The 15,906-nt window shown below is 38.3% G+C and overlaps 1 protein-coding gene across 1 annotated transcript in view; it reads right to left on the reverse strand.

Moving 5' to 3' along the window:
* map2k5 (mitogen-activated protein kinase kinase 5) overlaps positions 1 to 15,906 on the reverse strand; it is an 81,959-nt gene that overhangs the window by 11,479 nt on the left and 54,574 nt on the right. The window contains exons 20-21 of the mRNA XM_036584245.1: positions 6,950 to 7,011; positions 4,846 to 4,891 (exon numbers count right to left, since the gene is read on the reverse strand). Of these exons, the coding sequence (XP_036440138.1) occupies positions 4,846 to 4,891; positions 6,950 to 7,011 (108 nt within the window). The remainder of the gene's footprint in view (positions 1 to 4,845; positions 4,892 to 6,949; positions 7,012 to 15,906) is intronic.

Raw genomic sequence — 15,906 nt, forward strand, 5'->3', positions numbered from 1 at the left:
AAATTCTGAGCGATGAACAGATTTATCACACTGAACCCTGAGCTTATTATTTACAGTATAGTAATTTGGTAACTACTATGAAATGAATAAGTAAATCAGAATTGTTCACAGAAATGAATGCCTCTAAAAGCACACTTACAGAAAGCTGATACAAGAAATGGTTAGGAAGATGCTGTCTGATGCATGAGACATTGTTTTGTAGAGTTCTGAGTTCTTTTGGCTAAATATGTATTTTATCTATTCATGGTGGAAAAGTACATGCTGGGCATTGTAAGGCAAAATAGTACCAGTACAAAGAAAGTAGTACAAAATAAACTGAGATTTTCTGATTTTATCATTATCAATATTACATGCAAAATTCATGTTTCAAGTTCACAGGTTATTTTGGACAAAAATAAATAAATAAAATGAATATATTTCCACTGTAGGCATTGCAACCCCTGGTTTCTATCACCTCCACTGTAAATAAACCCGAATTGGTAGGTTTCTCTACAGTGCACCATTTCACAGCAGAACAGTCTGGATGACTGAATGTTTATTGTTATCTCAATGACCGAATTATACCAGAAATGAAAAAAATCCCCTTTCAGTCTCATCAGAACGTATCATGCCATGTAGACATTTGAAGAACCACTTTAGGCTCCTCAAAAAACATGATGTTTTAAAGGAATATTCCAGTATCTTTCAACAAAATCTCTTCCTGCTGTAGCATACAATTACCACAGGCAAAAATAAAATGCTTTCCCCTGGCCCTTAGGAAAGTACAGTGGTCGGATTTTTCCTTCTCCCTACATTTCCCAAAGTAAGTTTTGCTTAATGAACTGTGTGGCATCTTGCATTGTCTTGTCAGAGTATCCATCATTTGATGTGTTTCCCTCCTTTAAATAAACACACAGGATAAACACAAAAAACATATATTGAAAGGATCTTTAGTGGTTCTTCACAATTACATTCTTTCTTATTAAATTAATTACAGTTAACTAATTACAGTGGTGGATCTTCTATGGGGTCATTCCAAAGAACCCTTTTAGGTTTACGTGTGTCCACACTCATACATGGACAGGCAAGCTAGTTTAGTACCATCAGTACTGACCTACCACACAGTAATTCATCACTCGGGCAGTATGTCTTTTAGAGGACACACTGGATCTCTCGCAGGAGTAGGCAGAGAGACGAGGTGAGTGCCACTGAGCAGAGAGAATCAGATGGACAAATGGAAAGGGTATGGAGAAATTCATACTAATAAGGGATATTAAACCAACTGAGTGATTGAACGCTCATTAAATGACGTCAGGCAGATTTCACTGGCATAACATCGACATATTATTACCTATAAACACATACATGCAGGCCATGGTCACTCTCCTTTCCTGTGGTCGCACTTCACAATACGAAGGTAGCGCTTTACAAATTGTTAATCGCTATCATGAAGTTGGCCTATTCAATACTGACATCATAGAATACTGCAATATGCAAATGAGCTCTTGAACCAACCACATTTTTTTTGCTGTAGGTTATAAGTATGCTGACCGAACACACACACACACAGTACTGTGCTTAAGTCAGGGTGCACCCTTCATTTATTTGATGTGATTTTTCAGTAGGTGTTTCTGAGAAGATCAGATAAGAAAATCCTCTTGCATAAAGACAGAGAAAAGGAAAAGAAGAAAAAAGGGAATCTTGTAAACTTGTAAGACGGTGAAAAAAATTACTCCACCCACCACAAAAAAATAAATAACAAATCTGTATCCATTATTTCCAGCACTGCTCTATTTGTCTAAGTGCCACTTAACACCCAGACCACAGGACCACAGAACCAGAATCCATAGCAGGTTACATGTAGCTTGAAATTTACCCAGATAAACGCAGTTAATCAGTTAAGGGCCTGTTTACACCTTCCATTAACATGCATTTTTGTTGATCGGATCACATTCGGATTTCACTTGACCGCATAAAAAGCCAGATGTAAACAGAAGCACTGTGAATATCCCTTATTATGTTTGCTCAAACCATATTCGGGGGTGGTCAGAGACGGATTTTGACTGCTATTAACAGAAATGTAAGCAGAATGCGTGATCGTTATCAGTATAACGTGAGCAGAAATGTGTCTGCCGAGTGATGACTAATGAGTGAAAGAATAAACAACGTAACAAATGGATGGATGATACACAAGGATGAAATCATCGTCAGACCAAGAGCCGTCATGCACTCCAAGCCGATGAAGCATCCAGCCCAAGCTCGACTTGTATCATAATGGGGGGAAAAATTTAAACAAAAGTAAAACAGAAACAATATATATGTTGACATGTTTTTCACGCCGGAACAGCACAACCGGCTCTCATCTGGTCACACTGGAGATGCATTGTAGTGAAAAGTATAAATGGAATCAGGCCAAAGCATATCCAGATACAATCTGGACACATGTTAATGCAAGATTTAAAACAGGCTCTAAGTCGACAAGATAACTAGACAAACACTAATTGTCTATTACCTCAGCTAACATTGCTTATTTTGTGCATCTAAATTTTACCAAATGTGATTCACTAAATTACGCTGAAAGTTGAAATCCATTAAATCTATATGAGCAGAATGTAAAATGTGCTTGAGTTTGATATTTATTGGTGCTTTTTGGCAACGCTCCCTATATGCTAGAGCTGTGCTGTGTGGTTGCAGTAATGTTAGTCTTTCTACATTTCCTTTCTTGGACTAAACAGATTAGAATCCCTCCAACCAAAACCCCTATGATACACACTGGCCTCGAGGAAAGAGTTCAGACATCTCATTGTTCTAAATTGTTATAGAGATGATAATTTGTTACTAATAATTATTATTTTTAAACTTGAATGTCTGTTCAAAAATTTTGAAGTTTGGACTCGTTCCTGCTTGTTAGGTGTACTGCAATCACAATATGTGCCATTATAACTGCAATGCTAGTATTTTGTCCATATCATGCAGCTCTTTGACTGGAGTGATGACAGAAGAGCTGTTCTTCTGTACTAAAGGGAAACAATTTGCTAGCCAATGTCACGGATGAAGACTCATGTCCCTCTAAATGACAAACTCGTGTAACCAAACTGACACACACTCAGCCACACTAACACACACCCGTACACACTTTGCATTTGCACCTGGTTCTCAGTGGACTGTGCTGCTATCCATGGTGCTGAAACAGCTCTGGCTGCTGTGCTGACAGCCTTTAAAGACCTCAAGTGCAAATAGCTGCAACCTTGTGCGCTAACACACTATCAGAGATTTCCATCAAGTCCACACAAAAGGGTTTCAGTCTCTGTGGCAAACACAGATAGAGGAGAGAAAGGACACAGAACTTCTCTGAAGGAGAACTTCATGGAACTCAAATGCGCAGAGAAGGATAAATCATCATGTATGTAAAAGGAAAACACTGAGAGTGTTGTCAATGAAAGAGAGAATGAAAGACATTTAAAGTGAGACACTTTCAGCAATATCTGGATGATGAACATCGGTTGCACACTCTCACATGTAAAGTGTCCTGTATTCACACTCTAGAGCCATACAGTTAACCCTCCATCCTTGTTCTGTTGCATGTTCCATCTTAAAAATAAAGGTGGCAAGAAGGACTCTTCAGAGTGATACCATAGAAGAATAACCTTTCAATGGATGGTTCTTTAAAATCCCCAAATTCTCTTGCTCTTGTGGGCACACAATACACATGTACAAAGTATGCCCTAAGAGTAACATTCCAAAGCCCAATAAATGATGGTAATTACTCTCAACTGTGTAAACTGTGCAGTCCGAACCTTGGGCGAAAGCTAGTAAGAAAAACTAACCTTGCAAGCATAGCAAAGTCCAAGTAATTTTGGAACATTTCTACTGTCCCTTTCATCATGAAATCATGAAAGAAAGAAAAAAATTCACAGAAAATTGAAATGTTTTTTTGGACAGCGACGTTACCCGTTTCACTCACTACTATCTGCTTTCACTACTGTGTTTTGTCCAGCATGAGTGGCATAACAGTACTGGGAGTCTTGGATAGAGAGATGTCAATCAAGTGGTTCATTAGAATAGTAGGACCATGCCCAGACAGCTCTCAGACAGCTCTGATCAGTTGAGTTTTTTGAGCAGAGCTTATTTATATTTCTATCTTTTTTTGTTTTTTCAAACTTTGCATAATGTAACTCTTAAATGTAGTCTCGTTTTAGCCCTGTGATGGTAACAGAATCCTCTTATTCAGAAAACCATGTGTGAAATAATCACAGTGGTTAAACTCGAAGGGGGGGGTGCTTTTTGCCTTTGCTCTACCTTTTATTTGACCAAGATTAAGCTCACAAGCTCAACTTCAATGCAATGTTGGCTCCAATCTGCTTCAGTGTTCAAAATTACTGGAAGAAAATGTGTTGTTATTATCTCTAATTCTGCTGATGCTTCCAAACACATCAATGATGATGTGTCCAGGAGCACCAGCAGAATGCTAATTCTAATACTACTACTAATAATAACAGCGACATTTTTTGCTGGGGCAGTTTTAAGATTGTCCATCTTATATGCAAGCATAGCAAAAAAAAGAAGTTATGGTTGTACAATCATCTTTAATTTGTCAGTGAAACTGTAACTGATCTAATAAGAAAGAATGTAATTGCAAATGTCACACAAACTACCAGTGTTGCGGTGTCTATAGCTGCTTAGCTTATTCTGATTTTGTCACCAAGGTTAGCTCTATTTATCACAGACTAGCAGAAAGAGTCCATGGTTCCGTCCTTTGTCCATCCAGTTTTGATACTCTAGTTAATTCAACAGGCAGATTGGAACTGTGGGAGTAGAAAGAGACTACATGAGTGTATTAATATATGCTAAAGGAAGTTCACTCACCATAAGGTTATTGGGAGCAGGACGTTCTTTTGGTTGCTTTCTCATGCTGTGGAGAGAAAAAAGTCCATTAAAGACAGTGAGGGCGTTCTCTCCCTAGGGCTGAATAACCGAGCCCGCAATCCGGTCTGGCTCAGGGCTCGTTTACAGGACAGACTGATTTTCGCTGGTTTGTTTTTACAAAACAAAATTAATTTGGATGGCACCAGATTAATAGGAGAAAAAGGGACTGGTTTTTAGGCCACTGCCAGGCTTGAAAGCAGTTTTCAAACTTGCTCAAATGTATCGAACTCTTGGTCTAAACGGTCCTGGGTCTGTAAAAAAGCTGTAAAAAAAGAGTGTGAAAATGCCCTAATTTGTTAGGAAATAAAATGTCACAGTCAACATTAAATGGAAACCATAATGCATTTTCCTTCCACTGAGTGAAGTACTTCCAGGTGAATCAGGGAATTACGGGGGTGGGGGGTCTCTGAGCTTGCTGGGCATTTTTTCTTGATGGTAGGTTGTATAGTTGGTGAAGCAGGACACCAAACAATGTTGCTTAATATGCTTAATATGCTTAATATGACCAGGGACATGGCCTAACAAAGCAAAAAATGATTTTATTTTGAACTTTAAATGCCTTCAAGAACACTAATAACATCAACCTCAAGATCATCTCGTCCTCTTTAATGTTTCTGCAAGGAATTAAGGTGAAACAGCCCATTCTCGTTAGTGGCAGTGGTAAATGTAAGTAAGTCCATTAACAGCTCTCCTTGGCACAGATCTACCTAAAGCACAGGTAAATCAGTCAAACTGACCCATATAAGAGATAGGAGGGATTACAGGGACATAGAGGTCCATGAACGGGCTGTTTGGGCTGTGATGAATGAAGCATCCTCAAGAACAGGCTAATAATAGTAGAGTATGCTGGGATAGCAGTGCCAGGCTTGGGTGGCACCATGGAGCCAGGTGACCTGTTTGTGTAAATAAAGTGGGTGGCAAGTAAACAACAGCTGCTAAACAAGTCCCTACACATCTGGCTGCTGCCATGGCACTCAAAGGTCTGACACAGCAGAGGAAACCAGGGAGAGGTGGTACAGGGGTTGTGGGAACTTGGGGCATAACCTGAGAGAGACAACTGAGCGCACATGTGTGTGTCTGGGGAAGGAGGGGCAGGGTAGTGTAAATATTTTTATTCATGTAAAGCTTGGTTGACTATGTAATAAAGTCATCAATCATAGCCCACTGACTGCACTGTATGGTCGTGCTGGAGTAGAAAAAAGCTGGGCTGGTAAAAGGAACAGGTGTATTAAAGTGGGTTTTTTTAATTTATTCAATTCTCATCCTTAAAAAAAAATGACATTCACCAGTGTGTTGTGGGGCGGGGGGGGCGGTAACCATTCACAAAATGTATTATTTGATTCGGTTTGATACAGTGGTGTCTCAATTCAACCATTTTTCAGTACAGCAAAAATAAGAAGTGGTTGGAAATGTGCCTAACATTACTATTTCATGCCTTTTCTGCTGCCATCAACTTGACATAGTTACTGCGTATCAGATTGAAGCCACCTCTTCCTGTACAGTCGTCTGCAAACGTTTTGGCACCCAAATTATGCTGATTTTCTAGGTCAAAACAAAGAATCACCCTGCACATTTTTATGCACAATTACTGTTTATTTGCTGAATAAACATAAAAGTTATGGCATTTTTTTATATTTTACATTTTATTCTTTACAATATGCTAAACTTAAATAAACAGAACAGCACTAAAATTAGCATAAAAAGCCATGTTTAGGTTTGTTTCCTGTAGAAAATCAACAAAACTTGTAATGTGACTAGGTGTTCAAAATTTTGCGTACGACTGTTTTTTCCCCAAAAATTTCATACAGGTTTACTATCTGTGCGATTGCTCTGAAGGTTTCGGCAGCTGCATACTTCAGCAAAAAGTGCAGGATTAAATTTCAGCTTTCAAAGTGCACACCCTTGGGGCAATGTCATGCTTTTGACATTTTGAAAACCTGGCAGGTGCTTCCATTCATTTAACAGACAAACTACAACCACCACTGATGAAAACCACAGAGTGAAAATCATCACTTTACACCATTAACGAATCAGACACACTTACCACTGTGTTATGAAGTGCACAAATTTCTCACTGAACTGACCAACTGGAAGCACAGGAGGGTCCTGAAAAATATAGTATAGAGGGTATTAAATTAACAAGGAAAATACGGTAATGAAATCTGTACAAATGCTTAGTAATGTAAAGAAATAAAGTGAAAGTGATTCTTTACAATATTAGTGTTGCTTAGAAGTATGTATCTTTGTGGTATTGAGCCAGTGTCAGTCATGTTTTATCACTCAGTTCAAAAGCTAATGAAGAATACAATCTTAACTACTAGACTAAGTACAAATGACCACAAGAGAATATGTCCTGTATTTATTTATTATTTTTTAACACAGCCATAGAAAATCAATAAAATAAAAAAATAAACTGCAGACTGATTAAGAAACTCGTGTACGCTTTTCAAAAATACAACAAACACTCGTAGTGAATGATATGCAGGGTGCATGTGTCCTTGATGAAGAGATTTTCCTTCGGTGAAAGGAGGCAGTGTATATTAATTTTTTTTGCAGCACCTGAACCCCTCTTTTGTTGGATGGAGCACAATGCAGAACAACGTACAGCCATGATTACAATCTGAACAAACACCGAGTCCCTGAACTAAAAGATGGAGGAAGACAGCATGGACGTCCCTAAACAGAGTAACAGCCCATATTCGCGCGCAAGAGAGAGAGATGATGAAAGCAGTAGACAGAGGCTCAAGCAGAAGTGGCAGGTAATAATTCAATCAAAAATTTTTAATTCAACTTACAATAAAATACACAGCATACCCCTCAGCAACCTCGACCCCATTGAACCGAGTCATGTACAGAGAAAAATCAAAGGCAGACTTCATGACCCAAATAAAAAACTTCAGAAGATATGGGTAATATGGTGAAAAATACAGTACAATGTAAATGTCAGAGACCCTTTTTTCATTTACTTAATTTGCAGTCAAAACAGCCATTAAGTATTCATTAAAGTATTAAAGTATTTTTTTTTAGAGTCCTGGAAAAAAGCAGAAAACATTTTATGGAAAGATTACACAAAAAGCCTCAAATCCTCATATTTTATATATATGTATTCTTTTTTTTCTTTTTACAGTATTTACTATGTCCACACTTTGTCTTTATTGCAGCTTCCATTCTTTTTGGAACATTTGCTTTCAGTTTTTCAAAGAAAATCTGCAATCATATATTTCCCACACCTCCAAAGTTCAGTCTTAGAAGTTGGTTGTTTTTTCTGCTTCTCATAATCCAAGTAATCCCAAACACATTCATTGATGTTGAGCTCTGGGGTGTTCAGACCATGTTCTTCATTTTGGCTATTTCCTTCTCTCAGTGAAGGCTTCTTGACATTAAAACAACCATTTCAGATCCATAGTGCTGAGTTGTCTTCTCACAGTGGAAGGATGGACAGAAACTCATACATTTTTTAGGTCTGAAGCAAGATTAGAGCTTTATTTTCTTCTCTTTCTCTCTCAAAGATGAAAGATTTAAATACTCTTTATCTGATGGGGACAGTTTTGGTGGTCTATCAATTCTTGTACAGTTGTTAAGGGTCCCATTTTGTCTACACTGTTGTTTTATTTCCTAGTTTTGGAAACTCTTTTTGTCACTTTTTTCCTTTCACATTCCCCCTCTTATGCACATGGATTATCTTATATCTAATCTCTTATATCTCATTTCCTGAAAAATTGATCACTTGTATCTGATGACCGTTTTAAACAAACGAAAAAAATCAAGAAATGTACAGTTTAAAGAAGATTAGGCCTGTGTTTAAAATATCAGTGCCAATATATTTTATATAGATTCTTGATCTTGATACGCAAATTGATTAATTCATGAGTTTACAGATATTGCAAATCTACACTAAAATAGCTAAAAAGAATGTCTTAACATGTCCCAAGTTTACATTAGGTTTTTTTTTTCATTCTGCAAGCTAGTAAGTCAGCAAAAAATTTAACATTATATTTGGTATGTCTAGCATGCCGTTCTGTGTCATATCATATTGTATTAGGCCTGGGTGATAGGATGATATAATTAGATGTCTGTGATTGTTGGCAAGTAAGCTGATAATTACACTAAGTTGATAATCGCTGTTTTGGGAAAGAAAACTGACTGAGGACTAATGAGGACTACTTTAATTATGAACAGTTCGATAAACCATCTAAAAATTATATTTATATGTAATGTTTTAGACCTTTTACCTTTAAACCAATGGAATATTATATGGCATAAGCAAGTCATTAAGCTACAGGTGTCCTCGTTAGTGCTTTTACAGTCATTAAATTTTAGTCAATGACTGTCATATATAAATAATTAACAATTTAACTGTCTTTGTTCATTGTTTGCAACTACTACAAGCCTAAAGTGGACAAATAGCAGATCAGACTGAGCAGTGCTGCTGGAGTTTTTAAACACCTCAGTGTTACTGCTGGACTGAAAATAGTCCACCAACCAAAAATATTCAGCCAACAGTGTCCTGTGGGCAGTGTCCTGTGACCACTGATGAAGGACTAGAGGATGACCAACACAAACTGTGCAGCATCAGATGAGCTACAGTCTCTGACTTTACATCTACAAGGGGGATCAACAAGGTAGGCGTGTCTAACAGAGCAGACACAGTGTTTATAAACTCCAGCAGCACTACTGTGACTGTTCCACTCGTGCCAGCACAACACACCAATACACTACCACCACCTCAGTGTCACTGCAGTGCTGTGAATGAGCCACTGCCTAAATAATGCCTGCTCTGTGGTGGTCCTGTCGGTGCCCTGATCATAGAAAATAAGACAAGAGTAAAATGGGTTAACAAACTATGTAGAGAAACAGATGAACTACAGTCTGTAAGAACTGTAGAACTACAAAGTGCACCTATGTATGAGTGGAGCTGATAAGATGGACAATTAACTGCATTATGCAATTCCTGACAATTTTTCAGGTGTAATTTCATATGAATCTCCTATTCTAACACATCCCAAAGGTGTTCTATTAGATTCAGATCTGATGAAGGTGGATACCATTGAGAAATACTGAACTCATTGTCATGTGAAACCAGTTTGATATGACTTCTGCTTTGTGACATGGTGCATTATCTTGCTGGAAGTAGCCCTCAGAAGATGGGTAAATTGCAGCCATTACGGGATGCACATGGTCAGCAACAACACTCAAATAGGTTGTGGCATTCAAGTGATGACTGATTGCTATTAACGGGCCACAAATATGCCATGAAAACTTTTCCCACACCATTACACCACCTCTACCAGCCTGGCTTGTTGACACAAGGCAGGTTTGGATTCAAACTGTTTGTGCCAAATTCTGGCCCTACCATCTGTGTGCCTCAGCAGAAACTGAGATTCATCTGAACCACAGGGACATAATTGTAAAATTATGACAATAAAACACAACATAAAATATAAAAGTTTTCATGGGAATCTGGCTTTAACTGGACGTAAACCGTATAGACAATTAACAACCAAGTAATAGAGAAAAACCTTGACAATGAGTAAAATTTTAGACTTCTGTGTCAAACAGCAACAGTCTTTATAGAAGAGACTAGATAAAGAAAAGGCCATGAAATGAAGAAGAAAACCATCAGTAATCAAAGGCACAATCTAAAATATTTCAGAATACACAACTGCACCTACAGAGGACTAGTGATTGTGGGGGTTGGGGTAGGATGGCGATTTGAGGAGAGAAAGAGGTTGTTCAAAAAGAAAAAAAGAGAGTAGAGAGAATTAATAGTCAGTATTAGCTGTGAAATTAAACGCTAACTGCTCTGTAGCAGCAATCTCATTACAGACCATAACACTCACGCATACAACATAATGCATCTAGTCAAATCACAGAAAAGTGGTTTGATCTCATTGGCTATTAAAAAGCCCTTTGGGCTGCTTTCCTCTCTCTGCCCTGTGCTCTGGGTGGGCTGGAGGAATATGATGCATGCACCTATTTAAATTAACAAAGCAATAATAAGAGGCTGCGATGTGCCAGTGCTCGAGTGAGCTGCAGCCTAGCGGAGCAGCCATACATCATTACACAGCCTGGAGGCCTAAACAAACACGCACAAACACACATATACACAGACAGACACACACACGCACTCATATACATACATCTGAAAGGGTATTCATACAACACAGCAATACGACAGAACACCACCACAAACATACAACATTAGATTAGAGGTGGGCAATATGATGTGATATCATTGTGATAAATTAGGTCACCACATATTTTAAGCATCAAATACAGAATAGCGACAATGTTAGCAGTTTATTAAACCCCAACTGGCCCTGCAAATTGTATTATAATACAGTGAATATCATGATGTATATTGTATCATAGAAATGCCTTCAAGTATCATGATTTTTTGCCATTGCCTCTTTCCACTTAGTAGCTCACAGACTGCATGGATTGCTTGAATTTCTTGTTAAAATATATGCTCAGTTCAAAATGTTGCCAATATCTGACCTGACACACATCAGGTTTTGGGTCTGAAACTAACCAGAGCCCAATAAAATGATGCCCAAAATCTGAACCACCTCATCACCACCCAAAGAATAAAACCAGAAAATATAGTTTTGATTAAATTCCCACATAACAACAAATAGCAGTCAATAGATCATGGATGAACAAAACAAAATACTTGTAAATTAAAATACTATGATATAATAAAGCAAACAGCTATTTAAAATCTAGATTCTGAAATTTATTTATCAAGTACTGCTTTTGAACAACATCCCAAAGGTTTTTGGATAAACTTTTTTTATTCTTTTTTGTCTGTTCTCACACTAATCTTATATCATATGTTAGCCTTCACTTGTTTAATCCTAAAACTATTTAATTACAGAGCACATATTACATATTGAGCATAAAACAAAACAGTATAAAGTGTTTTTAGCCAAACTATAAATAAAATAATTCCAAATAATATAAACAAGTGACTGCACTTAACTGAATTCTCCTGAATCAAATTGCTGTTTTATTTCCGCGACAAGCAGGGAGGTTGAATAAAGTACAGAGGGAAGGCAGGAAAAATGCAAGGTAAAATCCTACAAATCCTACAGAATGGGTTGATGTGAAAGGTGCATTTCTATAAGAAGCTTACAGAGAGTCAGAATTCCTCACAGTGGCAGTGATAGTAACCAGACCTCTGAAGTGTTTAATACCTCTGAGATCTCACAACTATTGCGGGATGCCTGATATGTTGTTTAACAATAGGTTTTAGATAAGCTTTTGGCCCAAAACATATATTATAAAATGCATTCATAGTGGAGAGATGCAGGGCGTTGTAAGGCAAAATACTACCCAAAGATAACCTACATTCATTATCACCATTATGCATGAACGCAGAAGACACCTGTAGGTTCTCTTGTCACTTTGAATAGTAAATAAAATGGCTATATTTTGTTGTAGACACTGTGACCCCTGGTTCCTATCACCACCCCTGTAAAGGAATCAGAGTCTCTGCAATGAAGCATTTCATATGAAAACACTCGGAATAACTTTGTTCACATCTTAAAAACTAAGTTATGCAGAAATTCTAAGAAATCTGTAGATTCCCCTCGAAAAACGAGAGGCGGCTCTTAGAACCCAATGTGAAATCTGAACCCGTCATGAGCCCGACACGTACTTGGGAAACAACCTCCCGCACACCAATAAATGTTTCAAGCTCTAAACCAAATGTCAGCTTGTGGCAGCTACTTAACTATATTTTTAGCTATTTTTGTGTAGGTTTGCACAATAGTAAATATCACACACAAAATAGGCTTTTGTTGTACATATACAGCTTGTGTACAAGTAAAATCATAATCATTGATACATCCATAACTGCACTGATTTGGGCATTACAAAAGTTAATTTACAATATATTTGAACATGTATGTCGATATTTTTAACAAAGCCCTAACAACCACACGCAGATGCACACAGAAAATACACATGTGCACACACACATGCACGTGCCCGCACACCTTGGTGAGGGTGCTTTGATGTGGCTGTAGTAAGATGAAGATGATGATGGTGATGATGATGAAAGTGCTGGTGTATTATGCAGCAAGCTGCCATTATCTGGCACTACAAACAGCCACAGACCCGGAGCCTCAATCCCTCCACAATACCAGCGGTAAATATACATGTAATTGCCCAGCAGCAATTATCAGGCAAAATTAGATCAGTAATTACAGCGGTGAATTTAAGCAGGAGTCTTATTAGAGACATCAGCTCCTTCACAACACACGGCCAGAGCGGAACAATAAAAGACAAGCTGCCCTGCAGATGTCCAAACGAGCCGCTGGGCACTAAAAGCAGCCTGAACGCTTCAGTCCAGCACAAACTCAGCCTGCATAACACGAACAAATGAAAGTACAGGCAGAGTGAGAAAGAGAGTGGCAGAGAGAGAGAGAGAGAGAGAGAGAGAGAGAGAGAGAGAGAGAGAGAGAGAAAGAGAGAGAAAGAGAGAGAGAGAATGAGAGGGAAAGGACAAAGAGAGCTCTTGTATGTATTACCTCATTTAGCTGTTTATTCACCCCTCACCTGAGCCCCATGAGACCTTGCGACCAATTATTTATGCCTCTCCATGGCAACCGCATACACGTACACACGTACACACACACACACACACACACACACACACACACACACACACAAACACACATACACGGCATTTCACACAGGCCAGATCCAGACTACATGCAACACACAAACTCACAGAGTAGACCAACAAAATCTGTCAACAAGCACACTGCTTTGGTTTTAACACCCGATGCACAAATAAGTTACAATCTAGAACATACACAATCTGAAACACGGTCACTATTCCTCGACAAGAGCTGACCAAAGAAGTTGTTTCCAATTTTTTTTTTTTAGTTTATTTTTTTAAGGACGATGGCTCAAAAGACACATTCAACCAGCACTACTGGTTTCTTCAGGTTTGCCAGATTGGGCAGTGTTAAGCATAATAATAATAACAATAATAATAATAAAAAGAAGAAGACTAACAATAAGAATAAAAAGTCCCATTCAGTAAAAAAAAAAAAAAATCCTGAGCTTTTCATGTTTCTCAGAGAACATTTGAACATTCAAGAAAAAATGATAGAATAACACTATTTGATAGTTGCAGTCCTAAACACATGCACAACAGGTCCATGGTGCACTGGAACATGACGATATTTTATCATTATCGTAATAAAATTTATCATGATGAACATCATGCTTTCCTGAGCAAATTGTGGATACTGATCAATTGCATGTTTAACTATAAAAAGAGCATAATAGGGTCTGTGCAAGTGCATTTAGGGCATTGCTAATTGTGTTCAATCCAGTGCAGCATGTCCTGGACCCCTGTTTAATTGAACTGTTGATGTAAGTGATTGGCCACCTAGTTTCATATGTCATCACCAGTGAATACAAGATCCGGGACCAGAAGCTGGATTCAAGGTCCAGATTTGAAGACCTCTGGAATACATAAACAAACACAGTGTAGACCAGACGTCTCGAACTTCCGGCCTGCAGGCCATATCAAGGCAGCATACGGCCCATCAGATATTTACAATTTATCATTACATCCAGCCCGCTATATATATAGTTTTTCTTTGGTTTAATTCACATCTGACAGGTCTGCTTTACCAACCAAACACTGGTGGCTGGTTAACATTAGCTGTATAAAATCACAAAATCAGCTAAGACAGATGTCTAAAATGTAAAAGGCAAAAATAGAGTGCAGCACATAAGAGGAATCACTCAGACGAAAACCTGATGCAGCATGAATGCTGCACACTGAGCGGACATGACTGTTGTTTAGCTATAACAATATATAACTCTAATTTAGACAGATAGTTTAATCTGGCACTGTGGATTCTTTCCAGCAGTAGATAAAGCATGTCAGCATTAAGACATGAATAGAGTTGTCGAACAAATCCACTGAGAACTCAGATTTAACTGCTTTACCAACACTTCACTTGCAATAACTTCACTTGTCTTTAGCAGGAACAATAAATTACTAACAATAATAATTATCATTATTATTAATATTAGTAACAGTAGCAGTAGTAGTAGACTTGTGGAACAATTGCTAATAAACACTGTCAAAAATGCACTCAAATGACTGTTTTCATGTCACCACCACATCTGAGACAAGTCAGTGCTGAGAATGATCCACCAACGCCGTTTTTATGGTGGTCCTGTGGTGGTCCTGCTTATTGAAAAATGGGGTAAAAGCGGGCTAACAAATTATGTAGAGAAACGGATGGACTACAGTCTGTAACTACAGAACTACAAAGCGCAACTACATGATAAGTGGAGCTGATAAAATGGACAGAGTGCAGATGTGTACTTAATGAAATGGCTGGTCAGTGTATGTTATGTAGATAAAATTCATACTTGAAAAAAATATCATGGGACACTTTTCCCCTGGATGTTTTCAGATGGCCTACTTGGCTAGTTGCCCCTGATAATTTGAGTTTGAGATTCCTGGGGTACACTACCAGCACGCGCACACACACACACACACACACTCCTCCAAGTCTGTTTTGCTGGAAATTGATGACTGATGTACATGCAAATGTTCCAAATACAAGGTTCAGGCAAACTGCAAAACTAAATCATACAATATTTTCCCTTTACTGTATTGATTCCCTTTTTTCACTCCCTGCTTTTCTTTTGCCAATTCACAGTCCCCCCTCTCCTCTTCCTCTGAAGACTCAGGTGCCTTTTAGCTCTCTCACTCACCCAGATAAGTTTCTCCTATCTCACTGCCTTTCACTCTCTCTCCTTCTGCCCTCTACTTTTCTTCTCTTTCTTTAAGCCAGTCTCTCTCCTGCTCTCGCTCTCCTTCTGTACTGGATTACTCTTTTAAAGTGGGTCCCACAGAGTCTCTCCAGACAGTGTGGCTCACTCACTTACTCACTCACTCACTCATATTCGGTCAAAGCTGTAATTTAGTGGCTGCTCTGTGAGTGTGTGTGTAATAAGGTC

Source organism: Colossoma macropomum, unplaced genomic scaffold (genome assembly GCF_904425465.1).
Source record: "Colossoma macropomum unplaced genomic scaffold, Colossoma_macropomum, whole genome shotgun sequence".
NCBI classification, from domain to species: domain Eukaryota; kingdom Metazoa; phylum Chordata; class Actinopteri; order Characiformes; family Serrasalmidae; genus Colossoma; species Colossoma macropomum.